We start from the raw sequence: 19,662 nt of genomic DNA, 5'->3' as shown, positions 1-19,662 counted from the left end.
AAAAATGTCCCTTACACATCACACCACAAACACATAACACAGCAGCGCTTAAGGCTGATATAATGAGAAATAGCTATGACGGTGGTACCTCTGGAATCGATCTAGAAACGTTTCTATCGTCTTGAAACTTAGGTCAAACTGAATAATTTAGTTTTTAAACTATAACTATTTTAGAATGGCTATAATCTTTCGGTGTCTATTTGGTACTCCATGTACGGATAAAGTTACAAATGGACGAAAGCAAGATTTCGTAGAAGAATGCTGCTATCTGTTTATAGATCATCCTCTAATCAGCGAGCCGACGTTTCTTGCTAGTTTTAATGACAGCTACCGATTCTAGACTCTTAGCGCGTGGAATAAATGTAGACGAGTAGCGACTTATATTTCATTGACTTATAGATGAAAATCATGCATTATTACGTTATAAAGATTCCGGATTTTAGTGAGGCTTTTACCGGCTTCGTAAAAGGAGGAGGTTCTATGTTTAGATGTATTTTTTGTTTTAAATTGCATAGACATGAACAGAAAATAATTTATTTTCTGATTGTTGAAAACCTAAGCTCTTGTTTTGAAGAATAAAGTAGGTTAATTTGTATGACTATTCATAACCTCCGCTGAATGCGACGGTAAGATGAAGCCTTTGCGTGAGAACGTATAATTTGTCCATAATATATGAAATATGTATTTCCATTCTTATTTTTCTGTATTGTACGCTAAACTTTAAGAATAATTTAATAAAATTAGGTATAATATGTTAATATATTTACACAAACCTGTAGTAACTAATTAATTAAATAATGTATTCAGGCACATTCCTGGCCCACACGCGATCGGTTCTAGTCCACGAGGCAAGAATGCGCGGAGATGCAATATTGCACCGGCCAGAGATAACAATTAGACACGCCTTACGCAATTTCTCCGAGGAAATCGGAACGTTTATACAATAAACTATTTTAATGGTAACGGTTGTTATTAATTATTGATTATTAAACTGTTTTAGACGAGGTTTGAGAAGGAAATGGTGTAGAGTTTTAGGTCGCTGGTTTCTAATCCGAAATATAATATGGAACCCTTGTGCGCTAGAAACAATAATGTAGGTGAATATATGTATAAATACCGTAGAGTGGTGCGGTGCTCCCTTCGGCGACCGATCGACCGTGATGCACACACACTCGCGACTTCCAAATAGGTCCCCAGGACCCCCGTAATATACTATATAATTAGATACGTCCCGTGACGAAATCTGAATACCGACTGCCCGTACAATGTGTGTTATGACAGAAACGTCAACCTTTTAAATTTTGAATTTACTCCTTTTATTAATAATCAGTATTTCGACCAGTTCTAAATACTGAACAAATGGCATTGGTGAAATTATTTTTCTAAAGGAAACGTTACGTTACGAAAACAATACTTAATTATTATTGGTTTATAGATATCATATTATACGAGATATTGCGAAAAAAATCAATATGCCATATTTATATCATGAAAAAACGAGGATAAGTATTTTTTTGTTTTGTAACAGTTTCAGTTCATTTGCGTACCATTGACATGAACTATATCATTGGCGTGTACATTGATAGGTACATATAGTCCGCGTACAACTGCTAGTCCGCTCTGAATATAGAAATGAATCTTGTCGCCATAGCAAAATGTACGACTACACCTGTTCGCAACAACTTCAGAGCGGACTAGCAGTTTGGCGCGGACTATACGTGCACTCCTATTTATTAATCACACTAAATAAGTAAAACTCTTTGTTGGATAATGACATACTGTTATGCGCATAACTTGTTGAACAAGTATTTTTATTGTTGGTATAAAAATCAATAAGTAGATTATTTTAAGTGAGTTGACATTTAAATCCTTTTTATTTTTAATAGTTTTCTTTGTAGCTGTTCTATTACTATGCAAATATAATTTAGTTTTACCAATTAATATTGATAACAATATTAAATATATTCATTACTTGCATTTACAGGTCTTTTTAGTATCTAACAGTGTATATATTTTTAAAATACACGAGGAGAAAAAAATTAAATATTTTATTTATTTCATTATAAATATTTTATCTATTTCTACATATTATATGATCTGTGGCATCGATGCACTCCGCCGATGTTATCTGTGTATCATTACATTATATCATTTTTTATCTGTGAAACAATTTCAAACTTTGTTCGCAAATAGAATGGAACAGGAAATGACGGCGAAGAATTCTTCGCTGATTCATCTCGTATTGCGTTCGCAAATTATAAAAAATACTTTTTGTTATACTATGATATAATGGCCAACTATTTGACTAATAAGTGACTTATTAGTCTAAATTACATCTAGCGGAGCAAAATATTTCTAAGTTTATAATAAATAACGACGAAATTTTATGTTTTCTATTTCTAATATCGTGACCGTTTTTGTTCCAAAGTGATATATAAAAGCGTTGAGCGGTTGTCGTATAGAATCTTTTGGAATTCTCCAAGAACTGCCTACAATTACAACCTTATAAGGTTAATTTTTAATCATTTTGTTTTTGTAATGTTTTTTTTTGTTATGTTTTCTATTAAATCTAGTTTTCCAAAATACGAGTAACATATTGTTCTAACATCCTATTGGATTTCCTAGGATCTCCTAGAATGCTCGAGGATCAATAAAATAATTAATGCTTTTTACACCCCACTTTTATAACTCCACACGAATATCCTAATATGTGCTTGTACATTTATACCTAAATACCATAGATTTGAACTAAATACCCAGACCATAACATGAATCTTAATTAATCATTTACTTTAGATTAGGTTGGAATTGTACCTGGAACCCTATAGATCACTGCGCTATACAGATCGTAGTGCTTCGAACCGGCAGCAACAGTTTACGAATCAGATTAACTAGTGACCCAGTTCAGACATCCTTTTCAATAGAGCTATATTGAAAGGGAAGTTGTGTAGTGACTTGTATCCTCGTGTTGCTATGCGAGACGTGTTTGACCAACGGTACTGAAAGTGTTGATGTATCTGTAATTACTTCAAGCACTCCTTGTGTTGTAAATATTGAGTTTTTTTTTCATATAGGAGTAGAAGACGAGCATGCAGTCCACCTGATGGTAAGTGGCTACTGCCGCCCATGGACTTCTGTAATCAACCCCAGAGAGGATCAGATATTCCTACCTGAGGACACAGATGCGCTGCTACCCTTGAGGACTAAAGCTGGAACGCCTCGGAAAATGTCTCGGAGTATGTCTCCCTTACCACACCCTTCAAAACGGAACACATCAGCGCCTAACACTGCTGTTATTAGGCAGAAATAGGTGTGGCGGTGGTGCCGCCGGACCGAACCACAGTTGGTTCAAATATCCACGGGCGACAGTGACCACTTACTATGACGCTCGATAGAAAAGGATGAAATACTTTTGAGTGTTCGCACTTTACCGCCTGAGTTAAAAGTAACTGAAATCTTATATACTTCCAATTATTATTAATTAGTTCTTGTGTTTATTTGATACTAGCTGACCCGGCAAACTTTGTACCGCCTGAAAATATATTTATCAAATATATTTCATATGAAATATAGCCTATGTTACTCGTGGATAATGTAGCTTTCGAATGGTGAAAGAATTTTTACAATCGGTCCAGTAGTTTTTGAGCCTATTCATTACAACGAAACAAACAACCAAAGTTTTCCTCTTGAAAATAATTACATGTTAACGGATTGTTTAAAATCTAACAGGTACAGGTATGTAGCAAATTTATTAAAACGAGGTATCTTTCTTCTTGTATGTAAATTACTTATAAATAAATTTAAGCTTGTAATCAAGCATAACCGGCCTGTTCCACGCAATCGCTCTAACGCAACTAACAATAGTTAGATTTATGAAATAATCAGTAGCACCTTGCAAGGTCCTTGTGGGTTAGCCACTGTTCTAGGAACCGGCCAAACCGCAAATTGTGCTCGCTCTGATGTTTATGAAATTCCTGTAATTATGAGTACTACTGCAATCTTTTTGCAAAAGGGTTCTGATCTAAGTCAAGCGAAATAATAGAACATTATTTGTAAATGGGTGTTTGTGTAAAAAATGTTGTAAATGCTTGTTTGTGTAAAAATGTTGTTAATCTACACGATGTAGATTCTAAGGGAAGCCTAATTAACCGACTTCCCAAATAAGAGACGTTATCTATCCGACATATATATTTTTAAAGGTACGAGAGCGATGGATTTGCGTCTGATTTGAGTAGCACTCTACCATTTTAGGATTGTTCACAGATTGTAATGACGGCAGCGGCTAACAAGAGTAATTTGAGATTACTCTCAAGTTACCCCTTTACTACTTTCGTCAATTTCATTTAAAAGTACCATAACGGTTCTGTAATGTGTGTATGTAGGTAATAGTTTTATTTTTGGGCTAGAACTATTTCGGATAAAGGCAAGACTTTTTGTTGATATGTAGTATATTCTTTGATACAATGATGAACAGTTTTAAGTATTCATATGAAGAATACTTAGGTGTATATTTTTTGTTGTTTTCGTTTAAAACATGGCGCAAAAATTCTTTATCCAAATAGGATTGACTAATGGAGAGTGCCATTAATTCATCAATTTGTGATGTAATTCATAATGCAGTACGTGGCTAAATAATAAAAAAATATTTAATTCAGATAATTAAAACCGCTAAAACAGCGGGCTATCGCATCTATTACCAATAGTAAAAAATAGCGTAACTCGTATGGGGCTCTTCAAAAAAGGTGTAAAAAGAACTCTCCTTCAAAGCCGGCGATGCATTGGCGACTCCTCTGGTGTTGCAAATGTCCATAGGCGACGGTGACTGCTTTCCATCAGGTCAGCCCGTCTGCCTCATCGTTTAGGTATAATTATAAAAAAGAAAAAAAAAACTTTGGTACAAGCGCTTAGCCTAACAACTCACCAAGTAGCAATCGATCGGCTTCTCTCTCGGTCTGTGGTAGGCCTTCTGCAGCTCCGTCTGCTTAAGGGCGTGTGCGATGTGGAGCGCGCTGGCGTCGAACCGTCCGTATTGATAGTCGGGCGTGTCGCGCGCCAGCTCGCGGGCGGGCGACGCGTGCACGCTGCCGCCGTTTGTCGCGCGGATTGGGGACACTGGGGAAGAGATCAGAATTAGGTTTCTAAATAATAAATAGTATTTAAAGAAATACCAATCTTCATCCGTATTCCGCCTCTACGGATCAAACCGATTCATCGCCGACATATGTAGAGAGTCCCTAACGGTGTGTAGCATAATAACGAGTGATTAGCGCCTATTGGCTCGTGAAACCGGCCGCCTGGATCCGCCGTTAGTCGACAATGCGTTAGATTGCTGGTTCGTATGCGTCTTATTAACGTTTAATTACACTGGCTCTGTTCCGCGGTTTCATTCGCATTGTAATACCAGGCTGAGAGTTTTAATAGATAGGAATGATCATGAAGCTATTACTCCGTAATTGATAGACGTTTCCATCAATCCAGCTTACTGCTGGTTCAGATCACTTGAATTAAGATGTGTTTAGCATATGGTAGTTCACCACATTCGAGTGCGTTAGATTTCACACACATTTATGAAGTTTTTAGAGAACTCTTACGCATAGGTTTATTTCACAGTTACAGCATGTCATATGTAGTTCCTGTATACACACATGATGTCGAAAATCGGAGGTATGTGCTTGGGATTTGAGTCCCGGGCCCCTTAATGTGATAAGTTAATTTGAAAAACCGTAGTATAGTAAACCTGTTTTTTAACGAAATTTAATAATTGCGATTTATGTTGTAAAATGGAACATGGAAATAAGTTGGATTTTAAATCTATTATTAGTTTATAATTTCATATGAAATATGTTACCCTCATTTACAATTTAAAATCCATTAACATTCCGTACGACCGACTTAACATTCATTAATGTATATTTATAGAACTATAATAAACATATAAATACTTCAATATTTTATCACTAATCCATTTAACTATAATTATGATAATGTAGCGAAACGTTTTTCGAATATAACATCGAATCTTATTGGTCATAATATATATTCTCATAAATTAAGTTCTAATATGAACGTAAATTTCGTAAACTAAAACATGTCATCATATGTACATAATAGAGGCGGAAATCGGTTAAATAAGACCAAGAATGGTGTCGATGACCGTAATGCTCATAAGAGTAAGTTACTCTACCATTTCGGACTTTGGTATGTCTAAAGTAGACAATTTTTTTCAGTACTGAGAAAGTTAACTCAGTCTTTCTCAAAGTGTGTGAAATAACCTCTTTATTAGAGGCCTCCTGGAGTTAGGTAAGGGCACAGAGAAAAATGGGGGTAATGAATTTAATAAATATTTTTGCCATCGATTTAATTCAGAGACGTATGAATTATGATTGATAAAGGAGAACCTTCTTTTTTGTCGGGTTATTTTTATTGTCAATTTAAGAGAGCGTAAGATAAATACTCATTCAATTGGTGAGCTTTACACGACAATTTGAGAACCTTTGGGTTATCTAAACAGTTGTGCAAATAGGCGGCAATCTGACGCATTTAGCGTAAACCCGCGGTTGATTATACCTTGTCTCCTATGAGTCTCGTCACAAATTAAGTTATTTGTGAATATTTAATAAATTTATTATGTCTAGACTTAATGGACGGGGTAATGGCCGAATTGTAGGTTCAAAATTGCAACCTTGAGTTATCTGTGGTGCTATATAATCCAGTACCCACAGATAAAAAATAATAGAAATGATGGGATCATATGAAATATAACACGTATAATAATTATAATTCAATAAAATAATTACTTGCTTATAACAGAGGCTTCAAAAGATATAATGTTTATAATTGAAATTAATTAATGTAAAATAAAATAAATCTAACATTTTTTTTAAACAAAATATATTCGACTTGATTTTTTACATTTTTTATTTAAAGCATTCTAAATATGATTGATTTAAATCGTAATGGCGGACGTAATTTCGCGCCAACTTTTTTATCAACAGGCAGTGTTGCAATGTCATGCTAGTGCTATATGCGTACCATATACCCGATAAGGCTCTAACGACATCTTACAAAATCTCAGGCGCCTCTGTTTTGCACTACTAACTAAATATGGCGACTACGGCGGTCCAACTCGAGGCTGGATTCCACGTATTTAGGTGCTGTCACATCTGTTTTCAATGTAAATGAAGCAGTTTAGTTAATAATTTAGTTGTTATTAACAATATGGTTTATGTGTACATAAAATCCATTGAAAACGAGTTGATTACTCCAGAATTCTAATAACGCAAGTATTATGCAAAATGTTAATATAATTTACTATAATAATGTAGATAAATGTGATAATTTGTACCAGTTACAAAATTTATCAATTCCTTTAAAATCTACTTTCGTTTAAAATTCTCCTTTAGAAAATATTGGAAATAGAATGTCGCTATTTCTTAAAAACCTAGTAGTCAGCCTAATGGCAGTGATAGCCTAGTGGTTCAGAAAGTCGGCCTCTTGATCGAGGGGTCCAAGGTTCAAATCCCAGGCTTTCACCTATGATTTTTCAAAGTAATGTGCGTATTAGAAATTCATTATCACTTGCTGAAACGGTGAAAGAAAACATCGTGAGGAGACCTGCATACTTGAGAAATCTTAAAAAAAAATTGAGAAGTCTATCAATACGCACTTGACCAGCACGGTAGACTATGGCCTAATTCTTCTCATTCTGAGAGGAGACCCGTGCCCAGCAGTAATGAGTAGATGATAATGAAATAGCCTAATGCCTAGTAAATAAAAATATACCTACGAAACTCGCACTTCTAAAAGCCGAATTTAAGTTTCCATTTTTTACAACAAACAATCATTTTAAATCCCCGCGTGCGTATAATAATAACAAAAAATATGTCAAGTATCATGCGATGTTTTGTAATTAGTTTTTTACGTACAACTTTCCTATTAGAAATCTCATTTGGACTCGTGATGATCGTAATGCAACTTCATAATCGATCTAATAAATTAATGTTCATTTTAGCGAGATTTCTACGATAATAACTATTAATTATCCGTAAAAATTGAGTGAATTAAGAAGTTAAGAACTCAACTTGTGTTGAGATTTAGAATTATAGTCGTTACAATTTAATAGGCCCATTTTGACACATGGTATCCTTATGTCATTAATGTTTTAAACTAACTTTTAAGTAGGCAGTTTACGACCACGTGACGGCTAGAGCTTGCGGCTTCAAAGCATTCGGAAGAAACCATAATCGATTAACTTTCAAATAATCGAAACTTAGAATTATCAATAATTAATTATTTATCCATTTTCATCATAACAACATTAAAATAATCAAGACTTTGATGAATGATAAGACGAAATTAAAATACAGTTTACGAGCGATGCTTTATTTAATCTAATAAACATGAAAAATTGAAAATTAGACGAGCTTACCTGTAAGCGAAGTCTGATTATAATTTTATGAATGGTGATCTGAAATATAATTGAGAATTACAATGTAGTATCCTTCTTCCCACTCGTCGGCATCGCGATTGTTTAGCCTTTAAAAACAAAAAAAAGTTTAAAGACCACTGACACTGCGTATGACAGTGACAGCTCCGGATTCCTCACTTAATTTAGAGTCTATCATTTCCAACTTAGTCTCCTTGATAATATGCATGCTGTCTATATCTAGGAGACTCTTGTTCTTATTGTTGCAGTATGGGTTTTGATTTTGGGAGGGTGGGTAATTATATTTCAGATCACCATTCATAAAATTATAATCAGACTTCGCTTACAGGTAAGCTCGTCTAATTTTCAATTTTATTTCATGGTGATCTGAAATATAATTGAGAATTACAATGTAGATGTTTAGAGACAACTGCAACAATGGGACATGTAATTAAATTAAAGACTTATTACCATACATATATATTATTATATGGATTTAATTACATTGCTGAATATTTATTTGTTCTGCATCATATGGATGAGATGTTGTGAAATCCATAGTGCTTAGTGAGATTTATTCTCAATAATAAAATATTTATTATATTTAATATTTATATTATATATTATATTTAATATTTATATTATTTTTATATATATATAAAAATACAATATGAAAATATCATATTAATAAGAGTTTTTTCTCTTAATTAGGTATAATTATAAAATATACATAATTATTAGGATTGCTAACTGAATATTTACTCTTACTGTATAATATGGATGAAATGTTCTGAAACACATAGTACTAAGTGAGATTCCCTCTGAATTAGATGAAATAATATTCAGTGCAATAATAATGCAATATTTTTCTCTAAATATATTATTACTAAAATTGGCCAATAATAATAATAATAATAGTAATATTGTAATTTAGTCAGTGTTAATAATTATTCAATTCAAGCTTTTGCACCTTGCAAAAAATAAATACATACAAGGTCGAAAATATGTTTTCTACCCTCCATAGTATGTCATAATTATGTGTAGAATGAATTACTTGGTCAATTTTATTGACACAAATAATACTATTTCCTTTGCTATATAGCAATATGTGTATAAATATGTTTCATATGTGATGTGCATTATATAATTATGTACTTTTATATAATACTATACTTAAATGTACCAGTAGGTACATTGTATGTATTCCAATATTATTAAAATAGGAAGCCATCCCATGTTGAATATTAAGGAATTAATACCATTATTTATTGACAAATTATGATTGGGTATTTGATTTGATCTTGGGATGATATATGCCCCATGTGAGATAAATTTATATTTTATGTTGTAGGTATACCCGGTATAATATTGGGTGTTATACCTACTTTGTTTCTTTATATTAGTATACATGTTCAGGAGGGACATGATCATTCTTAGATCAATGAAACATTTTAGTTTTATATGACTTCCTGTTTTTGTAGGTATATATCAGATTTGCAAAAGTTACTTATACTTTTTGCTGTACCATGCTTATGCATGCCCTCTGTAAAGTTACATATCTATATGGTTGGCTGGAAAGCTTATGATGTGTTTCCTTTTGAAATCCAATCTGACTTTCCATCTAACATCTTTTCCTGAAAATGTGTGTAACTATCAGTTATGTGTATGTAAAAGTTGATATCAGTTTTCATAACAGTATTTATGTATATGATTATTTCAAACCCCATTCATGACTAGACCAGAAAAGCTTATCTTGACTCAAAAGTATTTATGCTGAGCATTCCCAGGATTAATTCAGTTTTAATAAGTCAAATATTTTATAATTTCCATGGGGTTCTGGCTTACTTAGCCTGTAATGATTACTAACACAACTGGTTCTAGTTACAACTCTGACAGTGATAAATTATAAAGTTATTACCCACATTTTTCTCCATCTTAATTCTTTAAGAAAAGGAAAGTAGATAAATCATCTATATATAATAATTATAATAATAATTTGTATATATAATATAGTTTTCTTTGTTCCAGGCCAGATGTCTGCCATGTGTGTCCTATATAGTAATGTTCATCACACATACCCCTAAAGAATTCCTATTAATTCTAGGGATGCTAGATTTACATTTGAAAATTGATTGGACATGCAGCTTACTTTCTTTGTTTTATGTTTTATAAGAGCATCTAGGTATACACACTAGGCATAAAAGACCCAAAGAAGATATCATATTAATGGCTGGCCATTCACATGATATAATAATATTGTTATTACTTTTATATCATTAATGTGTCACATATTACCATGGTGGACATTATTTACCCTTAGCCTAAGCTTCATTATGAAATGAGAACAATTTCAGTTTTAGTGTAACTAACATAGACATTATGAAGACTTAAGTGCAATAGCAATTCTCATATTATGCTTGTCTTTATTCCAGGATTAATGGACTGCTGTGTTATTTTTTGACCTGATGACTGGTGTATAAATGTATGATGCATGTTTCTATATAAACCTGGTGTTGCTAAAGGAAATGTTTAAGCAACAATATAAGTAGTATATTAATATTTGATTGCTTTTTGTAATGTTGGGAGTACCAGGCTTCTGTTGTAGAGCATTACATAGGCACCAATAATCTTTAGTCAATTTTTTCATGATGATCAGCCTCATATTTTAAGCAGTTTTACTGTACATGTAAAAGTGAAAAAATATGTGCAGATATTTAATAATTACCCATATGTTTGTGGACTGAACTTCCAAACCTTTAATTATTACTGTATTTATTCCTATTGAGTCACTGAAACATAAGTGTAACGAAATCCAAAGTGTTAATTTTGTATAAATTCTCACATTTGTACATAAAGTTCACTCTTGACATTCACATATTTGCATTTATGTCACATATGCCATATAAATAAGTAATACTAAACAAGGTTTTTGAATTATTTACAAGTATGGACATTTATTATTTAGCACATTTGTATTGTTATAGTATTGCAGGTATTGTTATAGTACCTGGCCTTAGAATAAATCATAAAGGTATTTGTGTCCAAAGACAACTCCAGACTTCTGCATTGATTATCACTGTAAACCAGTGTATTAAATAGATAATTTAAAAACTTCAATTCAAGTTACATCTATATATAATAGAGTTATATATGTTATGTAAGCTCAATGACTTTAAGTAGGTACTCTGTACCAGTAGTTAAGTGGTGCATTATAGTTCTGATTGTACTCCTTGATACAAATCTCCTTAGAGTTATACCTTAATAATACGAGTATTTCCTGAAATCCACAATATCTTGAAATACATCTAATCTGGATGTTAGGATATTCATATACCTAGCCCACAAGATATCAAATCAAACAGCTTTATATAGCTGGTAACTGATTAAATTTTATTATACATAATTTGTATATATGTGAGTAAGAGGTACTACAATATAACCCATGTAATATTGTTTACTTTGAGCCATGTATAGGTACCTGTTATTTGCTTATAAAACAGCTGAGATTGAGTAGGAACTATAGAGTATCCATAACAAATCAATGAACTCTGCTCAATTGTGTTGAGGTATTAACACAGAATGCTACTATCAAAGCTAGGACTTCAGACGCTGGTTCCAATATATGAGATACTTATAGTATTCTTTCTTCATGTGACTAAAAATATATTGGACAGATATGTGTCAGTATCAATAAGCCGGAGTCTTGTTTGCTTAATCATTGTCCTCCTGAGGTGGTTCTTTTGAGAGAGCATGCCTTCTGTTCTATTTCAGGTTAACATGAAACAGTTGTCATGTATATACACCAGTGTGTATGTGATAATGTGAGGAGCACATCTATGACCATTTGAGATCGAGCATTGGATTAACTAGTATACAAAGATAATTTTGTCATCAATGTTGTAAGATTTTTATCTTGACGCCATATATTAAATTTTAATATCATATAACACAATTGATTTGTGTGGAACGACCAATCTCAACCAATTTCAAATTGGCAACGGGGTGCTGCATAAAACATTTATGTCACAAATGTCTATTTTAGACATTGTTTTCTGATAAGATAGTTAGTCTTCTATCATTTGTAATGCAGCTAAGTGAGTTTCAATGTCTTCAGTATGATTCCGTTACATGAGCTCATGAGCATCATGCTGTGCGGTGAATCCTGATAAGATTCTTATATGCACGGGGTTATATTTGTTATGGGTTACCGCACCAGCAATGTGATGATTCCTATTTTCTGTTCTCCACCATGTATTGCACATATTTTTATCGTGTGTATTGTGGTGGAGCATAAATTACCTATTATGACCTTTATAGGTAGCACTAGTTAAAGTGTTATTCTGAGAAGAGCATCAAAATGTACCAGGTTGATTTCCTCAGTTCTCATTGGAATATGTTATTCATCCAGTAGCTTCACACATACCTCCCAATTTTAGAGAACTCTGATGATATTATTGTATTCACTCGTTGTCCCAGTATGTTGACATAATATTTTCCATTTCTGTTAGGACACTGTTTTGTCATAAAGTTACAAATACGTTTTGCTATTTGCAATAACTCCATGAATGATTCCTGAAATTATAGCTGGTTCTGAAAATTATTTTGTCAGAGTTGGTATAACAGGGTTGGCATAACCTTGTGTTGTAGCAGCTCTAGCTTGGTGCTTATAAATCATTCATGCTTTATACTGTGTATTGTTAGTGCAATAGCTAGTGATGGAAGCATTCAAGCCATTTGCCACATATAAGTATTAGCGCAGGTATCTCGTACTCAATGGCGAATGAGTGATATGTTTAGTGTCAACAAAGTAACACTTGGAGTATCTCGTACTCGACGGTTCTGATGCTTTGTATATTCGACCACTTGCCACATAGAAATGTTAGCGCGAGTATCTCGTACTCAATGGCGAATGAGTGAACCGTTTAGTGTCAACAAAGTAACACTAGGAGTATCTCGTACTCGACGGTTGTGACTCTTTGAATATTTGAACATTTGCCACATATAAATGTTAGGGCCAGCATCTCGTGCTTAATGGTGAACATGGGGAACATTTAGTGTCGACAAAGCGACGCGACGAGTATCTCGTACTCAATGGCTCGGGTGCATTTTATATTTGGACCATTAATTGCTAAATTATATGCATAAAAATGCAAGCATCTTACGGTTAATGGCGAATATGAGCACCGTTTGGTGTCTGTAATGTGCAACAGCGAGATTGGCGTGCATGAATAGTTTTGAAGTTGTAGATACGAGAAAGTTTTTCGAACAATATAGTTTCTTACTGAGAATATGTTAGTTATTTAGGCATTTTTATAGTCGTGCACACATACTGTAAAAGGTGAATAATGCATTATTTTCATACATACCTGGTAAGTAATTTGTACATAACCTCTGAACCGGTGATCCAATCCGAAGAATTGCTTCGTAAATCCCTGCTACTGCGACTACACCTACGCAGACGTGATTCTTCATTCCTAGTTTCCATTTTCTTCATTTTTTCACTAGCTTTGCTTCACTATACACGTTTAACAAAACTTTGAAAAAATAGTATCACGATGCCTTGGAAGCGCGAAAAAGAAGTGAGGAATCCGGAGCTGTCACTGTCATACGCAGTGTCAGTGGTCTTTAAACTTTTTTTTGTTTTTAAAGGCTAAACAATCGCGATGCCGACGAGTGGGAAGAAGGATACTACATTGTAATTCTCAATTATATTTCAGATCACCATGAAATAAAATCTATTTTATTTTTTCCATTTTATTAAATATTTAGATGATTTAGAAAAATATTATATATACTCGTATATTCTGTTTACAAAATATTAAGTAATCTATACAACACAATGTTGGGTTGTAATTGATTTGTCGTAGAAATCTGTTTCTTTGGTTATCGATTTGTATATCATGTGCTTAGTGCCTAGCGATGGCATGTGTCAAAATGGGCCTATTAAATTGTGACGACTATAAGTAGTTAGGTACTGAAAACTAAATTACAAAAGAATGACTAGTATGTCTTTTCATTTAAGATTTAATCAAGTGTCTAAATAATTAAATGCTTGTTGTTGTTCCACGAATGCGGTAAGTACTTAATCAAAATGGTAAACAGAACGGAAATTTAGCCTACGTATTAAATAACTTGAAATACGATATAAATTCTCGTTTCCTGTACACGTGGGTAGATATTTGTAAAAAGGTGCCTGGTTTTATTGAAAATATCCAAAATAGGTAGCGCCCTATATTACCGCCCATCATTGACACCTACAAGCGTCTGTGGGTAGCATCATTGTGCAATATTCAACATTTGTGTGCAGGTTGGGGGGTCCACGGTACCTGGGCTTTAGGTTTAGGTCACTGGGCTGCTGCTTTGGAATGCGGCCGCTGTTTTGCAACAAGTTCCCCTTTCTCTTTCACTCTTACGCCGATCCGCACCCCTCTTTTTCCTTTCATCGTCCATTTCCGGAGATTAGCGAAGATTGCCGAAGGTTGCCGAGTGAAGTTTCGTGCTTTCGCGCGTACAACTCACGTACCTTCTTCGGAAGTACAACCGGATTCTTACAGGTTTGTTGATTTGGGATAGATGGTTTTGTTTTAACGGATTTATTACGCACTGCTTGTGACTGGAATTTTTATTTTCGCAAATATCCGATCTCGAGACAGATAAGTTTAAAGTGAATGTAGAGACTTATTTGAAAATTTTAACTGCTGCGAATACTGCAGTTGAAAGCATTTGGGCTTCTGCAAAATGATGCGATCGGGCACTTTCACGATTGTCTTGTAGATGTATGTTAAGTTAAGCAATAGCTGTTTAACTGTTTTAGGTAGAAAGTACCTATTTATTCCTAAAACAGTAGGTTCTTGGATTTTGATTCAAATAAGCGACGCATATGCACCTATTTTTATGAATTAAATGAAACTTATACTTAAATAACGGTTATAATTATTATTATGACCTAGAACGTTTAAAAACCTTGTCGGTAGATAACTTTTGCAAAATTCTTACATTTACTTATTTATTGTTCGATGTACTTAATTTAAATTGCTACTATATTTTTATTACCTACAGTTATCGTGATCTACCCAAATACATGAAATAAGTAAAGTGTCTATCCGTGATGAAACATGAAAACGTAAAACCTTTTGTTTTTTGTTTTCATGGGGTCGTTAAAACGGAATCGACGTTTTTGTTGACATTTCCAGTCAGTAATTGATAATTGATGGGTACCTAATTATTATAATCACACTTATTAATTGTGATATTGAAATCCGTTGTCATAAAAACGACAAATTTTAAAAAGTCTTCTTCAGCCATCAGTATCGTTTTTGCTTATTTTGACGCCATCAATACCTACGTTCAAATATCAATTTATTTACAAATTGGTCAATCTCAGTACATGACAACATGTGTCCCTCACATGACACGACAGACCCGGCGTCGGCGGTTACGTGTCGAAAATAAAACCAAATGAATTTAACCGCGCTGAGGCACCACCCGTCATACAAGTTCATAATTATTATCGAATCATGACTAAGTTTGATTGGTGCTTGGGAAATGTCTTGAAGGACTAGTTTTGTTAACAGTTGTACGTGTATTGGAGGATAAAACTTCTCTTGTATTGAAAGATATTAAAAAGAACTAAAGATAAAGGTGTGATAGCTATGTCTGTTTCAGGCCTCCCTAGAGTTATGAAAAGCGTTATAGGTGCTGTGGTGCAGTGCAGTGGCAGAGGTACAGAAAAAAATAAGTGTTATGTAATAATGGTCCGATATTATATACGTGATATAAATATACGTGTTTATGACAGATCATAATCGCAACTTATGCGTAAATGTGGAACGCCACAGAATGCTTTGCCTAAAGGTGAAAAAATTGGTAGAGAACGAGAATAATCAGAATAAGTAAACTCTTTTAGGTTGACGTCCCATTAATAAAAGACCTTTGAACTGGAAAATAAACAAATAAGTGAATTAGCCGCCATAATAATATAAACTAGAATTAAAAAACCGCCATCTAGCGGGTCCAACTATTATTACTTTATTATAGTACTAAGAATAAGACATTAAAAATCTATTACAGAATCTATTCGGAGTACAGACTAACTTTCCTTTCATTAGGTCTTACATTAGGAAGTTTGCGGTAAGTAAGAGGTCATTAACGCTAAAGTCTAGGTCATACGTACCTACTGTAGAAAGGTATCTAGTCTCTACAAATAAATGTTACATAGTATAATTTTATATTTTACACTATCTGTTAGTTCGTGAAATTACGATACTTATGTTTTTCGCAAATAACTCTACATACTTAGGTTATTGATTGATTCTAACCTAACATAACCTTATTTATATCCTTCAATGTTATTTATACCGGTATATACTAACATATCATTTATTTGATTTTTAAAATACTAAACTTATTTTTACATGCATTTTCCTCACATATCTTCTATACTTATTACAATTCTAAATCAGAAAGGTGGTAGAGCCAGATTTTATCAGATAGGTATTACCATCACACCTATTTCTAGCGTAAAACAGTTCTCTGTTTCAGTGGAAGGGAATGTATGCTGGCTGACTTACGTATCAGGTAAGTATATTAATCTTCAGTATCCTTAGTATGACTTTTAACGTTTTTACAAAAATGACTGTTTTTGTATTTGTTTACGTATTAGCCCATACATTTCCAAACAGCGCCTCTACCGGACTGTCTCAGAACTGATTGGTAATGTATGGGAAATGCGTAAACAAATACAAAAACAGTATTTTTTGTAAACACTAATACCAAGGGTACAGGAGTAACAACATCTACGCTTCACGTAAAACCTGCTTTATATGGTGTTGGTTACAGATGTCCATGGGTGGCTGTGTTTTACTATCAGATGGTCTGCAAGTTGTTGGTTACTTCGATCTCTTAAAACATGAACAATCAGATATGTTACTAACCTAAGTACACGTATCTGTAATCAGCTTTATGTAGTAAATCTTATATATAAAATTCTCGTGTCACACTGTTACTCTGTTACACTGTCGTGTTACTTACCGTACTCCTCCATACGGCTTTACCGATTTTCACAAAATTTTATATGCATATTCAGTAGGTCTGAGAATCGGCTACTATCTATTTTTTATACCCCTAAGTGATAAGGGTTGTTCACCCCTAACATTTTTTTATTTATATGGCAACACAACGTTTGCCGGGTCAGCTAGTGTTCTATATAAGGTTGGTTACAGATGGGCGCCAGTGCTTTACTATCAGATGGACTACAACTTGTTGGATACTTCAATCGCTTAAAACATGGACAAACGGATATGTAACTAACCGAAGTACTTGTTGATATGCCTAATTATCTACACGTAGAGACTCTATAAGGATTCACAATTGTGTCGGCTTGTTTTGTCATGGTTTATTGACAGCATGCATTGACATGGTAAATAAATAGAGTCGTTATAAAATCGCTTTTTAACATTGAGTTAAATGATTAGTTAGTGACATGAATATTCTGATATAATTTTGAAAGTCAGACTTTAATCCTAGGCTGACGAAGGTATGCCCGATTTTCAGTCAAGTGCTTTTTAAAAAATAAACTAATGACATTAAGGATTTAAGTATTACCTTTTTTAATACTTGAGAGCCGTATCCAAATCGATAACCTTTAGTTTTTAATACTTACTTTAAAAAATTAACATTTGTCGAGACAAAATAACTATATTTTTTGTTTTCGTATCGTACAAAGGAGGAGGTAATGACTGTTATTTTAAAACAGAAAATTTTATTTCAAAGTTTTTTTGTCTTTATATCTTAGTATCTATTAGGAGTCTATCTGGTTTAGTTCGTCTATGACGCAAGTCAAGCCAAACCTTACAGCAAGGTCGTGTCCATTGTTCGGACCGCACCTAATAAAGCTTAGGTCATCGAGGATTGAAAACGATGCTATTATATTACATAATGAGCTTTTTTGTGGAAACTGCATTGTTGAGTTTATATAAATTACGGTAATCAATAAACATTGTTGTTTACGGCTGAAATTTAATATTATTTGTCTTTATTAAAGTTGCATATGAGCAGTTTACTGATGGTAAGTAGTTTCTGCCGCCAATGGATAGTTGCATCCAGCGCCATGCAGTTCATCTGATGCTAAGTATTATAGTCCCTACCACGCATTGATAGCTGTTTCCAACGATATACAGGACAGGGGTTCTATCTGATGCTGATCACAGAGGTTTTGCTATTCCTAAGTACTAAGATCCGCCGGCACCCATGCCTTTCCATCGAAACGAAATGAATACTCCACAGTCTCCACGCTTATAATAAGTATACCTAATGTGTCCTCAGTCGAACAATACTAGTTTTATCAACTTTTAACGTGAAGTAACTCTTAAAATTATCTAATCAATACGGAGGTGTTAAAATAAGGAAATTACGTAAATAAATAAAATTGACCATATCGAAGAAACATACGGAAATTGCAATGATATAATCAAAAGATTATGTGGTTATAAATAAAGAATGAACGTACTTAAAAAGTGAAATCGCAGGATATTTGTATTTAAATTAATTTGTGTGCATTATGTATTGGATGTTTTTACTGGATGACTTTCCGACGTCGTCAAGAGATTGCACCACGCGTTTCTGAATCACGCTATCAGAGTTTTCTCAACATGTCGTACATTTATACACAAGCTCTGAAATTAAACATTGAGATACTGATGAATGCATGGCAAATATGCGTAACATTGTGTGTTTACGTTGCATTACATGAGAAAGGAACATTTTAAGTCGACCATGGTTATACGTCAGCATTATGGTTCATTTACTCGTACATCTACAGACTAAGAGCGTTTCAGGCGCATGCCGTGGCACACATAATGGTATTCTCCTACATAAAGTGTATTAAAAGGAACTGTGCCAACACGGGGCGTATATGTCTAAATATTGCATAGCAAATATGACTTTGTCTGCTACGACCCGTGTCTGGCACGTTTGATGCCTGTAGGTGGATATAAAAACGCATGTTTACAGTTTAATTATAATTAAATACCTAATATTGTGATGTCTTCTACATATATATTTTATTATCTGTATACTGCCTATACAAAAGAACCATTCTACATGTACATTTTATTATCTCTATTTAAAAGAACCATGGACCGAATACTAGTTTATATGTGAAAGCGTATTATATACCGGCTTACGATTGTAATGTTGTTGCTAAATTTCTCACATACTACCTATTATGGTATTATCGC

The 19,662-nt window shown here is 33.7% G+C and overlaps 1 protein-coding gene across 6 annotated transcripts in view; it reads right to left on the bottom strand.

The window, feature by feature from the left end:
• Positions 1-19,662, bottom strand: part of Hil (peptidase hillarin) — an 87,604-nt gene that overhangs the window by 50,607 nt on the left and 17,335 nt on the right. For all 6 annotated transcript variants that reach the window (XM_073086578.1, XM_073086579.1, XM_073086577.1 and 3 more), the window contains exon 4: positions 4,922-5,112. In XM_073086578.1, the coding sequence (XP_072942679.1) occupies positions 4,922-5,112 (191 nt within the window). The remainder of the gene's footprint in view (positions 1-4,921; positions 5,113-19,662) is intronic.

The sequence above is a fragment of the Epargyreus clarus genome, unplaced genomic scaffold, assembly GCF_041222505.1.
Source record: "Epargyreus clarus isolate Ecla_fem2 unplaced genomic scaffold, WU_Ecla_fem_2.2 ptg000024l, whole genome shotgun sequence".
Classification (NCBI taxonomy): Eukaryota; Metazoa; Arthropoda; class Insecta; order Lepidoptera; family Hesperiidae; genus Epargyreus; species Epargyreus clarus.
Note: the sequence above shows the minus strand (reverse complement) of the source record. Positions and strands in the feature narration are given on the sequence as shown.